At 39.7% G+C, this 13,907-nt stretch overlaps 1 protein-coding gene across 9 annotated transcripts in view; it reads right to left on the bottom strand.

Moving 5' to 3' along the window:
- Positions 1–414: 414 nt before the first annotated feature.
- Positions 415–13,907, bottom strand: part of OSBPL8 (oxysterol binding protein like 8) — a 240,915-nt gene continuing 227,422 nt past the window's right edge. For 7 of the 9 annotated variants that reach the window (XM_044280415.1, XM_044280416.1, XM_044280421.1 and 4 more), the window contains 4 exons: positions 12,491–12,644; positions 11,397–11,502; positions 8,692–8,797; positions 415–7,693 (listed from right to left, as the gene is read on the bottom strand). In XM_044280415.1, the coding sequence (XP_044136350.1) occupies positions 7,558–7,693; positions 8,692–8,797; positions 11,397–11,502; positions 12,491–12,644 (502 nt within the window). In that variant the 3' untranslated portion in view covers positions 415–7,557. The remainder of the gene's footprint in view (positions 7,694–8,691; positions 8,798–11,396; positions 11,503–12,490; positions 12,645–13,907) is intronic. The other 2 variants (XM_044280417.1, XM_044280423.1) reach the window with 1 other exon arrangement.

The following is a 13,907-nucleotide window of genomic DNA, read 5'->3' as shown; positions in this document are numbered from 1 at the left end:
AAAAACCACTGCATTTTACAGTACTAGCAAAGTCTAGGGAGACTACACTAATCTCATGTACACTTAGCCGATTTTTTCCATGACCTGCGTTGTGGTTTTCAGATTCAATAGCATGTCAATTATGTTTGCAGTTTTAGATGCAGGTTTCACCCTTTTCAATGGAAGGGTGAGATCTGCAGCAAAACCGAATCGAATCCAAAAACCGCCGTTAGAGATTGTGGTCTGGATATGCTGCAGAAACGTACATAAATCAGCACGGAAATTTGTGTGGACCTTATTGGTGCATATTTCGCTTCTTGATACATAAGGAATATTAGCGACTCATTTCCCTTATTGTTGACTTGTATAATAACTTTTTGTACACGAGTAACATCCTGCTAACATGAGTACATACAAAACAGACATGATTCTGCATTTATGATCACATTTTTATTCTAATCGGAAATACAAAACTACTGACCAGTGGTAGTGCTTCAATTTCCAAAAAGCCATGGGACAAGGTGTTAAACGTACATGAACAGGTAACATGCTACAAGTCAGGACATTTGTCATTCTCAAACTTCATTCCATCCTAGCTCAGCGACTTCCTGAAAACAGTGGACCTCATGGATAACATCTGCAGACAATACATCACACTTTTCACTGTCTACCCTGAAAGATGCCATCAAAATGGTGTCCATAGGCAACAACTCCATTTTTGGCTGGACTGGTAGTTATGCATAAGGTTCAGTGTGAGTGCAGTTCAAGCTAAGATATATATATATATATGTGTTCCTGCTTATAGGTTCAATACGGAAAATTGTCCAATAATCTTTGTTATATATAAATAATTTTGTCTTTTTTGTTGTTTTTTTCAATTAGTCGTATCACATTCACTTTGTCATGGGGTCTGACTCTTCAGTACATAACACTGGTCTTTACTAAAGGTTTATATAACAGTCTATTGGTTGTTTAAAAATGTAACAGTACAAAACAAGCAATGATGGTATTGGTAACATAACAGGCGTGCAGAAAAGTACATGAGTCCAGATTACAAGTATTTATTTCTTAATCCTAACAGAAGGTGGAAATCTCTAAATCTTCAAGTCACACCTGGTCCAACTTCTTCTCTGTTAAGGACCTAGTGCATATGCTGTAAGCACTCGGAATATGCCGAGACACAGAACTCACAAAATTATATTTCTGGATTTCTTGTACTTAAAAGCTGCAAAAGATGCAAAAAATAAAATAAAAATGACATTTGAAACATCATCATGAAGTCACACTTTTGTGTAAGAGGTCACTGCTTGTTGCTATGGCTATTCAGAATATGCCACAAATTGTAATGACTTCATCATTGTATATACACCCAATATGTGGACATAAAATGCAACAATTTAAGATACATCACAGGCTCAGCTTCTGACCCTGCCATTCTTCTCAATACCCTGTGGAAGGGAGTCCAGTCAGAAGAAAGCTGATAAAGGCCTAGTTCACACTTCAGTTATTTGGTCAGATATTTCCATCAGTTATTGTGAGCCAAAACCAGTAGTGAAGCCTACTCGGAGGTCAGATGTAACGGAAAGATTTACACCCGTTTTGTGTTTTTGACCCAAACCTGATTTTGGCTCACAATAACGGATGGAGATAACTGACCAAATAACTGAAGTGTGAACTCAGCCTAACTTCAAAGTACGCACAGCTTACCCTCCAAAAGTGAAGAGAACTATTTGACCAAGTATTGCAAATCCTCCTAAAAAAGTAAGAGCACGGGCTTGAAACCTGTGATCGTATTTATATGGCACAAACCCCCAAACACCTCTACAAACGCATTTAGCAAAAAGGCACAGTTAATGTCCAGACAACTCTCTGGCCTTCAGTCTCATCCAAAAAGTGCACATGTAGGACATGAAATACGTACATGGTCTAAAGAAAAATTATAAACACCACCACTGTATCCTACTCTCTAAACCAGGATATTCGGACAAACTGTCTTGCTTTCTCACTGGCAAAATAGCAAGGCATTTCGGCTCCGTTTAGTGGAGGAGAATGCACACAGCAATGTTATATTAGGACTTCATGAAATTATGCCAGAAGCTGTGTCATTTACAACATGAACTGCTGAGTTCCAGGCTACCACTATGTTCAATCCCATGAATTCTATCAAAACTTTGTACCTTATGATTGCCAGAAGAAACCTGGTTACTCTGGACACTATTGCCTGGCAAGTAAATGACATGGCATACCCTTCCCAGGGCTTCTGAAAGGAGATCTACACACACACGTGATGAATGGGGGTTCCTTCTAACATATATACACAACACTGCCATTCTTACAAACATATGACCATTCCGGTTGTTCTGTAACATAACAGAAAATGCTTCCCGGACAGAAACTCCAGAGCAAGCTAGAAATTACATGATGATATGTACTATTATTTATATTGCTAAAACTGTTTTCTACATTAATAAACCACTATACAATTCACATAAAAGTCATTGTGGAGTGCACTGTACAGTTCCTTGTCATGGTTTTCCCCATACAGTTCTTTTTCATTGTGTTCTTAGACATATGCGACTAGGTAATGGACCTTTCAGTGCTACAGGGTATTATGATAAGCCTCTGTACCAACAAGGAAAGTAATGGGGTCTAGTATTACAAAAATGTGTGATTTGAGGATTACCATGGAAATGTGGAAGATATAAGGTTGTGTTTTATTCTTTATGTACGGATAATTACTGTGCATACAAATACTTATCTCACTATAGCTAAAATGGACATGGACACAATCATACTCTAGTGAAGACATTTTGGTTAAAAATTTGTAAAACCCACAATTCTCCACGTGATAGGAGCTTCATCTACTGTTGTATGGAATGTTCCAATTGCTTTGGCAGGAAGAGCTGTCTTTTTTTTTTTTACCCCATTCCCTTTCCAGTTCATTTTGGCAAATATCTAAAGCTGTCACAGAAAAGTTTTATTTTTATCATCAAGTGTCGATATATATATTTTTTTATTAAAAAAAAAAAAAAGCAATTTGAGAGTGGGATTTAATTTTTTCCAGGTGTTTTTTTTTCTCATATAGTGGCGTTCCCCCCCCCCCCCCCCCAATCAGTTAAGGTAGTAACTACAATCATAGTACCACAATACAGTTTTCCAAATGAGCAGTTCTAGGGGCGTTCCAAAGAACATGTTCGATTGTGGCGTAACACCGTAATAACCATGACCTACAAAAGCTGTCCTATCTTATTTAAACGGTTTAGTAAAAACTATGGCCATCCCCTAGACTAGTTTACATGGTGCCGGCAGATTAGTGCTTTACTGGCCTGAATCAAACATACAAGGAACAATCATATTTATAAAAGAGTTAAAAAAAAAGTAAATTCTTCAACTTGTAATGCACACATTTTAAACATAAATACAACCTCTTTCCAGAACAGTAGAAAAGGGGAGAAAATGCCAGCATTTCCAGAGATTACATGATGATTAAAGGAATAATGCTGAAAGTTCAGCATATAAAACCAAGCAGAAAAGTGCTTCATGTGTATTTTTCTAGTGCAGAAGTTCTAATTGTTGGGCTCAAGAAAATAGAACACATCGCTATAACATTAAAGGGACACTTGCTTTAAAAAGAAGTCAATATTTTTTTAACTCAATATTCATAGAACTTTTTAAAGAATTTTTGCCCGTTTTTCTTTTTAATACATCAGTACTATGGCCCTGGAAATTAAATATAAAATATGGTCCAGTCAACACAAATGATAAGATGTGTAATATATTGTCAGTTTATTGCTGCTGTGAGGGGACAGTGTTATCTGTGGGGTAATGAAGATAATAGTAGGTGTAGAATTGGAATAACAGTATGACAGCTCTATTGCTCTCATGATAGGTCAGGACAAAGATGCCCGCAGAATGCACTGATTAGTGTAATGTGTGATGCTGTAATTGATAGAAGTGAAGTCTGCACTCTTGTTAAAAGTTGGTACTTGTGAAGAAGGACTTATCAGTCATCACATATAATTCAGAAATTTACAGCACTGCACATTCTGTATATGATGCAATTTATTTATATATATCTGGCCCTTCCTCAGTGGTTAATCTATAATTAAATATACACAGGTGACAGTAATTATACTATATAGGTATAATTTTGAAATGTACTGTTTTGTATTTTCCTCTTTTTTTCCCGCTAACCTTGATTGTGTTGTAGTCCTCTTTATGCATATTACACTTCATATATATTTGCCATCTGGGTATATTTACCATCTGGGTCCATATAGGACCAAAACATCTGGTCCGATAACCTTTAATGAAATATATACACATATGACACTAGTACCCAGTTGGCAAATATACAGTATACAAAAGGTGTAATATACATAAAGCAGACTAAAACACAACAAAGGTTAGAGAAAAGAAAAAAAAGAGCAAAATACAATGCAACACAGAGTAAATTTCAAAATTATACCAATATAGTATAACTACTGTCATGTGTATATATTTCATTATAGCTTAACCACTAAAGGAGGTCTATAAAGGACTGAAACTGCCGGTCAGATGCACTCTGTGGCTATTCTACTATTACCATAATAGATTACATGTACCCGGATCACTACTTGGATGTATAACCACATAATAAAATATGAATAAATTGCATTGTACATGTGCATGAATTTCTGAATTATATGTGATGCTGTAACTGAGTCATCCTCCCCCTTCTGGCCATAGTGATGGCCTCACAGAGAGAGTTAAGGGGACTCTGCTGTGCTAAAAGTTCAAACAAAAAGTAAGTTAAAGAGCCAGGACAGGATAAAATAGTCACCTAAATTAAATTGTACAATTGTTGATGGAAGTGTCAACTTATGGTTTTTCTGTCAGCTGCTGTCAACTGCAGTCTGATAGGGAGTACATTGAACAGTTTTTTATTTTTATTTTATAAATACTAATGCATGTTCTTAAGAAATTAAAGTATATCATTCTTAACATTTTACTCTGAGCAACATGGAAAATAGTTTAAAAGTGGGCAACTCTTTATAGTACCAATCAAACAGACCATGAATAAGCAGGTACTTAATCTGGATTAGTGAACAGATGACCCCCTTTGTAGCACGGTAACCAATCAGACAGATCTAGTATTTGTGATAGTTGGTGCCACTATTTATATACATATGATCGCCAACACGGGCTCCATACTAGACTAATGGAAGACTAGAGTACCAATAGTAACATTAGTAACAAAATGATAATGGATCTCAATATTTCAGAGGGGCACACAGATATGTAACCTAGAGCCTGTTAAACAGGATATGACAACACAAAGTGATGCTCCACATACCGTATGTTGTCATTGTTAAGGCTTGTTCACATCTGCGTTGGAAGCTCCATTCAGGGCCTCTGTCACAGACACTGTCAAAAAAAATCCTGTATGCAGGACTTTTTTGTCTGGTAAAAAAAACAAAAACAGAATGGAAACAGAAGGGTCTCCACTAGTTAACGGAGTCTTTTCAGTTCCGTTCCTCTCAGTTATGTCCGGAATACGGCAATTCTGTTATTTTCTTTGTTTTGCTCCTCTAACAGAGCAGAACAATAGAAATTTATAGCGGTGGTATGAACTCAACCTCATTGTTATTTACTTTAAGGTTGAACTGTGGTGAACGGGGCGTAAACTGATGGTGGTTACCATTCTGACTCATTGGCACAATGCAAACTGCAAGTATATGGAACTCCAATATCGGACGTGTGTGAAATAAACCGGTTAAGACCAGGCCTTTCCTTCCTGTTAATGAACAGCCATAGATTTGCTGTTTGAAAGTTTTTCTCATTTGGTTATTAAAATCATTTTTGTTTCTTTCCTTCCCATTTAGCATGTCTGTGCTATGGTGGTTTTCTTCTGCATTAATCAGAGGAAAATGTAAAAAATAAAGCAAATTTGCCCTTTCTTTACATTCTTCTAACACAAAGATCTCACTAAAATACACTTAATTGCATTCCCCTTTTTCTTATAGTCTTTTTAATATAGGAGATGCATAATTTGGGGTTGTCCGGGGTTGTTACTGGAGCACACTAGGGCTAAAGGTTTTTTATTTTATTTCTTTATTTGGTGTTTATGCAAGTCTGTATCCCCTATAATGTCATTGAGACTACTGGGGGACATTTTTAACAGTACATTCATTTTTATTTTATTTTTTTAATCCTGATTTCCCTGTAACCGGCACTAACTTATTAGCCCCAATTCCATCGGAAATGCAGGCTCCTGAGATGGGCCATAATTAGATTCTAGTTCTTGATCTGATCTATTTTAGAGAAGCTATCCAGTGATCACTAAGACTGGAGCAGTACCTGCCACTGCTACTTTCTGATCAATGGATACATGGCAGTCACTGAAAGCCATGTAGCCAGTGTTCAGGAAGGCAGGTTTGGAAGGGGCGTCTGGATGTCTCCTCTGACAGGCCGCTCATCTCCATCTCTGCAGAGATGTATGTGGACCAGCCCTGGTCCACAAGGGCTTAATAAACATCTAGTATATATGTAGTAATGAGCCAGGATGTCACATAGGGTATCACATAAGCCATAGTAAGAATAATAAGATCCATCAGCAGCAGACGCCTACTTATTTTTGTTTACTGATTTTTCGTACACTGCAAAGACTAAAAAATATGAGTTGAAAAATATGAAGATGCATTACTAAATACTTAATAAATTACATTTCTGGCTATATAACCAATGTAAAATCAATAGTAGAGTCCCTTGCAGCCAAATGTAGCAAGCTGGCCTTGAAATGCAGTAAATTGAGCTGGTGGGGCTTGCCTGGTGGAATACTTCATCAATATTACCCACGTATCCTTAACCTGGTTGTGTGATTGAGACAGCATACTTAGCTGCATTATGTAGATAGTCTTCTTAAGACTGAGTACACACATACAGCTTTTGATGTGGTTTTAGGAACAGTTTTTGATCCAGGTCTTTTGAGCCAATGACAAAAGTGGACTAAGCTAAAAGCAGAAGTCCATTCTTGGTATTTCCCCATTCCTTTGGAATCCACTTTTGGCTTTGGTTTAAAAAGCACACCAAAAATTGTGTGCGATTTAAACATATTTGGTGCAGCAGTGATATTTGCCATAGACCTTATTTACCAAGACCTTTGTGTCCCAGGCTGTAATTTCAAGTCAGAATGTTCAAGCAATCTGTAGTTCAATATCGATGTAAAAACCTGCATATGACAGCAAGCAACATACTTACAAATGTGCTCATACACACGTGTAACTTGGACTTTACCGAATGGTGTGATGTAAAACACAAATGATCCCCACTGCGAATACAATAAGACAGCTAGGTATATAGTGCGGGCACTTTCATACTTGTTCTACTGCTGATGTGGACAGATGTGACAAGCTGTACAAGACTCCAGAGTCGAGGGCCACTAGTTTAAGATGATGAATAATATTGCACCTAAAAGCCCAAATCATCTGACCTTCATCGTCGCGGGCATAAAAAGCACTGAAATGCCAGGCAGGCAAAAAGTGGTCCCAATCCAACAGCGAAAGTTCCAGACTCGACATCTATGCGAGTCACTTTCTTCTACTTGAACAAATAGTTAATGGCAATCTGAAGAAAAATCAGGAAGATAATAATACAATAGTCTCTTTGCTGAAGAAAACTACTTTCTGAGTTTGAGGCATTTGTAGTTACACGATTACGGAGAGCGATGATGTTCCTACAAGACACAACAAGAGGGTGGGAGTTATAATGAGCAAAACACAATACAACTGCAAGAAAATGTACATTTATATATGATAAATACACCAAACAAGCAAAAATTATAAAATACTGTATAAAAGTACTTTTTGTCCAGATATCTTTTTAATAGAAGGTTTTCGATTTAATTATGCTAAACTCAGACTACCATTCAATGACATGCATTTTCTGGTCCATGGGATGAAGTGTTACACTAGTAAGTGATCACGTTCCACTTAGTTTCTGTGTCCAATCCATGGATAACATGGGTACGAAAAAGCAATTTCAAAGTGTGAATCTCTTTACAAGGAATATTAAGGAGTTTTGTCTGAAGACAGAAAGGGTTAATTAATGAAACTTACTAATATACTTAAAATGTTATGGATGGTCGATTTCACTCCCATGCTTCTGCTGCAAGCCATCATATTCAGACGCTGGCTCTAGTGGCAACAAACTTTCTCCTCTCCCTGTGCGTCGGTGACGTGATAAAGGGGCTGGCTTTTTGGCTAAGTTCTTTAGTTAGGCTAGACCACTTCTCTGTATTAGCCATGACAGAACAGGGGCTGCCCTAACTAATGCATTGAGCCAAACAGCCAGCCCCTTCATCACATCACCAACACATGGAAGGGGAGGAAGCTCTGTGCCACCAAAGCCTCATCTTCCAGGACCACTCGACAAGGACTAAAGTTGGCCACCCCAAATGTTTGTAAAGGTTCATTAAATCACATTTTAAATCCACTCAAGGACTCTTCCATCTGACAACCTCTTTAGCTGATCAATATCAACTGTGAGGAACTATTAAGCCTACATATCAGTTTTTTGGGATAAAAGTACAGTGTGGAATTGGGCAGGATTCGCTTGGAGGATATGTACTTTGCAGTGTCCATGCTGTACATAGAGGCCGCCGTTCAATTCCTCTGCACTGAAATGCTATGAAGCTGAAAAAACAGTATGCAATGTGCAAGGAGATACAATCACCTGTTGATTTCTTCTTGCGTTTTCTTGATGGATTCTATGGCACTTTGTAGTTCTCCATGATCTGTCCCCTTCTTTCTGCTTCTACTGCTGTGAGTCAAAACATGTGCTGGAAGAACAAATACAACGCACTTACTATGCACTGTGTGTGTACAAGTACAACTCACTTTGGCTGGATATGCTATAAATGTCTTAGGTGGGTGTTGTGCCTCTGGGACCCCACATATTGAGAGAACAAATCTCTCCATTCAGGTCCGTCACCTCTTCTGGGGCTCACACCAATTCTCTCCTTTTAGGTCTAGAGGAGTTACAGAAATAGCCGGGCAAGCTTGTATTCAGTCCATGACTGGATGCAGCCACCTCACCTTGTGGAATAGGTTCCAAGGTACCCCTGTTAGCCCAATAGGTGGGGTTCCTGAAGGTCAGGCTCCTACCCATCAGACATTTATGGTATGGTACCATTATATACATTGTTTAGATCTACAAAATGTCAACCATGCTAAAGTAATAATAAATTCAAAATATACAGTACAGACCAAAAGTTTGGATACACCTCAAAGAGTTTTCTTTATTTTCATGACTATGAAAATTGTAGATTCACACTGAAGGCATCAAAACTAATAATTAACACATGTGGAATTATATACATAACAAAAAAGTGTGAAACAACTGAAAATATATGTCATATTCTAGGTTCTATAATGTAGCCACCTTTTGCTTTGATTACTGCTTTGCACACACTTGGCATTCTCTTGATGAGCTTCAAGAGGTAGTCACCTGAAATGGTTTTCACTTCACAGGTGTGCCCTGTCAGGTTTAATAAGTGGGATTTCTTGCCTTATAAATGGGGTTGGGACCATCAGTTGCGTTGTGGAGAAGTCAGGTGGATACACAGCTGATAGTCCTACTGAATAGACTGTTAGAATTTGTATTATGGCAAGAAAAACGCAGCTAAGTAAAGAAAAACGAGTGGCCATCGTTACTTTAAGAAATGAAGGTCAGTCAGTCCGAAAAATTGGGAAAACTTTGAAAGTGTCCCCAAGTGCTGTCAGAGGATAAGTTCATCCGAGTCACCAGCCTCAGAAATCGCAGGTTAACAGCAGCTCAGATTAGAGACCAGGTCAATGCCACACAGAGTTCTAGCAGCAGACACATCTCTAGAACAACTGTTAAGAGGAGACTGTGTGAATCAGGCCTTCATGGTAGAATATCTGCTAGGAAACCACTGCTAAGGACAGGCAACAAGCAGTAGAGACTTGTTTGGGCTAAAGAACACAAGGAATGGACATTAGACCAGTGGAAATCTGTGCTTTGGGCTGATGAGTCCAAATTTGAGATCTTTGGTTCCAACCACCGTGTCTTTGCGCGACGCAGAAAAGGTGAACGGATGGACTCTACATGCCTGGTTCCAACCGTGAAGCATGGAGGAGGAGGTGTGATGGTGTGGGGTTGCTTTGCTGGTGACACTGTTGGGGATTTATTCAAAATTGAAGGCATACTGAACCAGCATGGCTACCACAGCATCTTGCAGCGGCATGCTATTCCATCCGGTTTGCGTTTAGTTGGACCATCATTTATTTTTCAACAGGACAATGACCCCAAACACACCTCCAGGCTGTGTAAGGGCTATTTGACCATGAAGGAGAGTGATGGGGTGCTGCGCCAGATGACCTGGCCTCCACAGTCACCGGACCTGAACCCAATCGAGATGGTTTGGGGTGAGCTGGACCGCAGAGTGAAGGCAAAAGGGCCAACAAGTGCTAAGCATCTCTGGGAACTCCTTCAAGACTGTTGGAAGACCATTTCAGGTGACTACTTCTTGAAGCTCATCAAGTGAATGCCAAGAGTGTGCAAAGCAGTAATCAAAGCAAAAGGTGGCTACTTTGAAGAACCTAGAATATGACATATTTTCAGTTGTTTCACACTATTTTGTTATGTATATAATTCCACATGTGTTAATTCATAGTTTTGATGCCTTCAGTTTGAATCTACAATTTTCATGGTCATGAAAATAAAGAAAACTCTTTGAATGAGAAGGTGTGTCCAAACTTTTGGTCTGTACTGTATGTTTTATGTTTTAGTCTCAGTGTGATATTACAACTTAACACATCTGAGGCATTAAATGGGTTGTCTCACTTCAGCAAACATGATTTATTAAGTAGAGGGCGTTAATACAAGGCACTTACCTGTATTGTTATTATCCATATTGCTTCCTTTGCTGGCTGGATTCATTTTTTCCATCACATTATACACTGCTTGTATCGAGGGGTTACGACCACCCTGTAATCCATCAGCGACTGTTGTGCTTTCACACAATAGGGAAAAGCACCCGTCTTTCTGGTGGCCGGGACCGTGGGAGCGCACATAGGCTAGTGCTTTTTCTTACAGTGTGGAAGCATGGCCTCTGATGGATTGTAGGGTGGTCGTAACCATGAAAACAAGCAGTGTATAATGTGATGGAAAATAGAATCCAGGCAGCAAAGGAAGCAATATGGACCATCACAATACATTAGTAAGTGCCTTGTATTATTTTTCTCTACATAATAAATGCCACGTGATGAAGTGAGACAACCAGCTTCACATTAAATCATGTTCCAGCCATATAAGAGTCTCTAAAGATTGTTCTTATGTCAATATTCACACTCCTGTTATCCATAGTACATTACTTTCTGCAGTAACAGTTGTGGGTTTCACTCATGAAATCTCACCTTCACTGCCAGAGGAGTCCTGATTATCCAGCTCTGGAGAGGAGCACCCGCTTTCTCCTTTCTTCTGCTGCCCATTTGATTTGTGTTTCAGCTTTGGAACACATACCTGCAACACACAGAATTGTACATGGACAAGTGCAATCTTCTAAGGAACATTCAGACTACATGACCAAGTAATAAAGTCCTACTCATCCTGGATGCTAGAAACCTACAGAAACATCCACCTCTTTTACTCTTACATATGAATGTGAAACTAAAGAGGCATCTCCAACATCCCTGCATCTTCGAGAAGATGAAAAGGAAGGTTATGATCAGACTAAGGCCGAATGCACACGGCCGTGTTCCGCGGCCGAGAGCGGTCCGTGGTATGCCGGGCTGGATTCCTGTTCAGAGCAGGAGCGCACTGCGTCATTGGTTGCTATTACGCTGTACGCTTCATGTCGCCGCTGCTGTACAGTAATACACTCGTATAGTGTATTACTGTAGTGCAGTGGCGGCATAGCAACCAATGACGCCGTGCGCTCCTGCTCTGAACAGGAATCCAGCCCGGCATACCACGGACCGCTCTCGGCCGCGGAACACGGACGTGTGCATTCGGCCTAATGCCTAGACTGTCTGTACAACACTTCAGATGGTAACCAGAACATGAAGATCATGGCACCATGCAACATGTATCGGAAAGCATTAAGAGACATGCATCCCAATATGTATATATTTCATGTGTATCAAACATATTTTTTGTAAAAAAGGGATCTTGAAGACCAATCATGCAGCTTAGATTGTTAGTCGTTTTTAAGGATAGAAAACAGCACATGGTGAGTGTGATTTTAAATATGAAGATATTCACTGTTAAAGAATAATTGCATTTGGAGGACAATGTGACACTGACTCCCAGCCTTGAATGTGGCTCTGGTGACATATTTTCTTGCTGTCTTAATATATGAAGCCCTCCCTGTGGCCAAAGAAGCACATACGGACATTTCTCAGCCTCATAGCTAGAGGTTAGTACTTTTAAGCTTCCATTATGCACATGCGTCCTGGATCTTGACAGGACAGAGGCGAGAGGAAAGCCATTATTTTGTCTCCAAACCTACCTGATAATTGCATTTGTCCCGCTTTGCCCCTTGGTTATTGAGACTAATTACACTCCCCGAACGTACCATTGGAGTCCTATGCCTGACTTTTGTCTGGACGGCACCATCTTTTTCAAACTGAACCAGGTCGTTAAGGGGGTCCCATGGTCGGGTACTATAAGAAATTCAGAAAATAGGGATTATTTTAAAATAGATCAGTACAGCTAGTAATAATGACTAACATTCCAAAACCAGGAAGCGGCATACAGTATAAATTCTATACAGGGCTAGATAAACCTTGTCATCATGTCAACTGAAAAATTAGCCCTGGCAAAAGCATCCAGTGCCATCTCTACTTGCCAAAATGAACAGTGGAGGTCCTGCTCCAGCTACTCTTCCATCAGTCTCAGCATAGACTAATACAGGAAGCACCATACAGCTGCAAGTAATAGTGCTGCACCGTGGGGGGTGAGCCAGGTGATGATGGGACTACTAGGAGGTAGGGTGGTTAAGGGGAAACCATGTTGTGCCTACAAGGGTGGGCTGCTCTGCCTATTGAGAAAGTGGATCGCCTGTTCTGATCGCCTGAAATGTTGGGTACATTCACATGTAAAAAATAAATTAAAAAAAATCACTGGATTTCCACTACTTTCACACTAGCGTTTTAGTTTTCCGGTATTGAAATCAGTCATAGGGTCTCAATACCGGACAAAAACGCTTCAGTTTTCTCCCCATTCATTGTCAATAGGGACAAAACTGAACAGAACGGAATGCTCCAAAATGCATTCCATTCCGTTTAGTTGCGTTCCTATACCGGAGAGCAAACCGCAACATGTTGTAGTTTGCTTTCCGTCCTGGGATGCGGAGCAATACGGATCCGGCATGACCTCCAATGCAAGTCAATGGGGACAGATCCGTTTTCTGCCATAATAGAAAACTGATCCGTCCTCCATTGACTTTTAATGGAGTTCATGATAAATCTGTCTTGGCAATGTTAAAAGATAATACAACCGGATCCGTTCACAATAGATGCAGGCGGTTGTATTATCAGTAAAGGAAGCGTTTTTGCTGAACCCTGCCAGATCCAGCAAAAACGCTAGTGTGAAAGTAGCCTTATAGAGACTAGAGATGAGCGAATTTCATGTTATGAAATTCGTTCACGCTTTGGTGGTAAAAGTAGAAATGCGTTATGGATTCCGTTACCACGGACCATAACGCAATCTACAACTGAATGCATAACGGAGTGCCTTTATTGGCATTCCGTTATTCATTCCGTCATAATAGAAGTCTATGGCCTGCATAATGGATCCGTCCTGTTTCCGTTATGCAGGAGAGGACTCCACTGCATAACGGAAACGGGAGGATTCCCTTTTGCAGCCCATGAGTTCTGTTACGACGGAATGAATAACAGAATGCCGCTAAAGGCATTCAGTCATAG

Source organism: Bufo gargarizans, chromosome 2, assembly GCF_014858855.1.
Source record: "Bufo gargarizans isolate SCDJY-AF-19 chromosome 2, ASM1485885v1, whole genome shotgun sequence".
In the NCBI taxonomy this organism is placed as follows: Eukaryota; Metazoa; Chordata; class Amphibia; order Anura; family Bufonidae; genus Bufo; species Bufo gargarizans.
The sequence above is the reverse complement of the archived record's forward strand: the minus strand, read 5'-3'. Positions and strand labels throughout refer to the sequence as shown.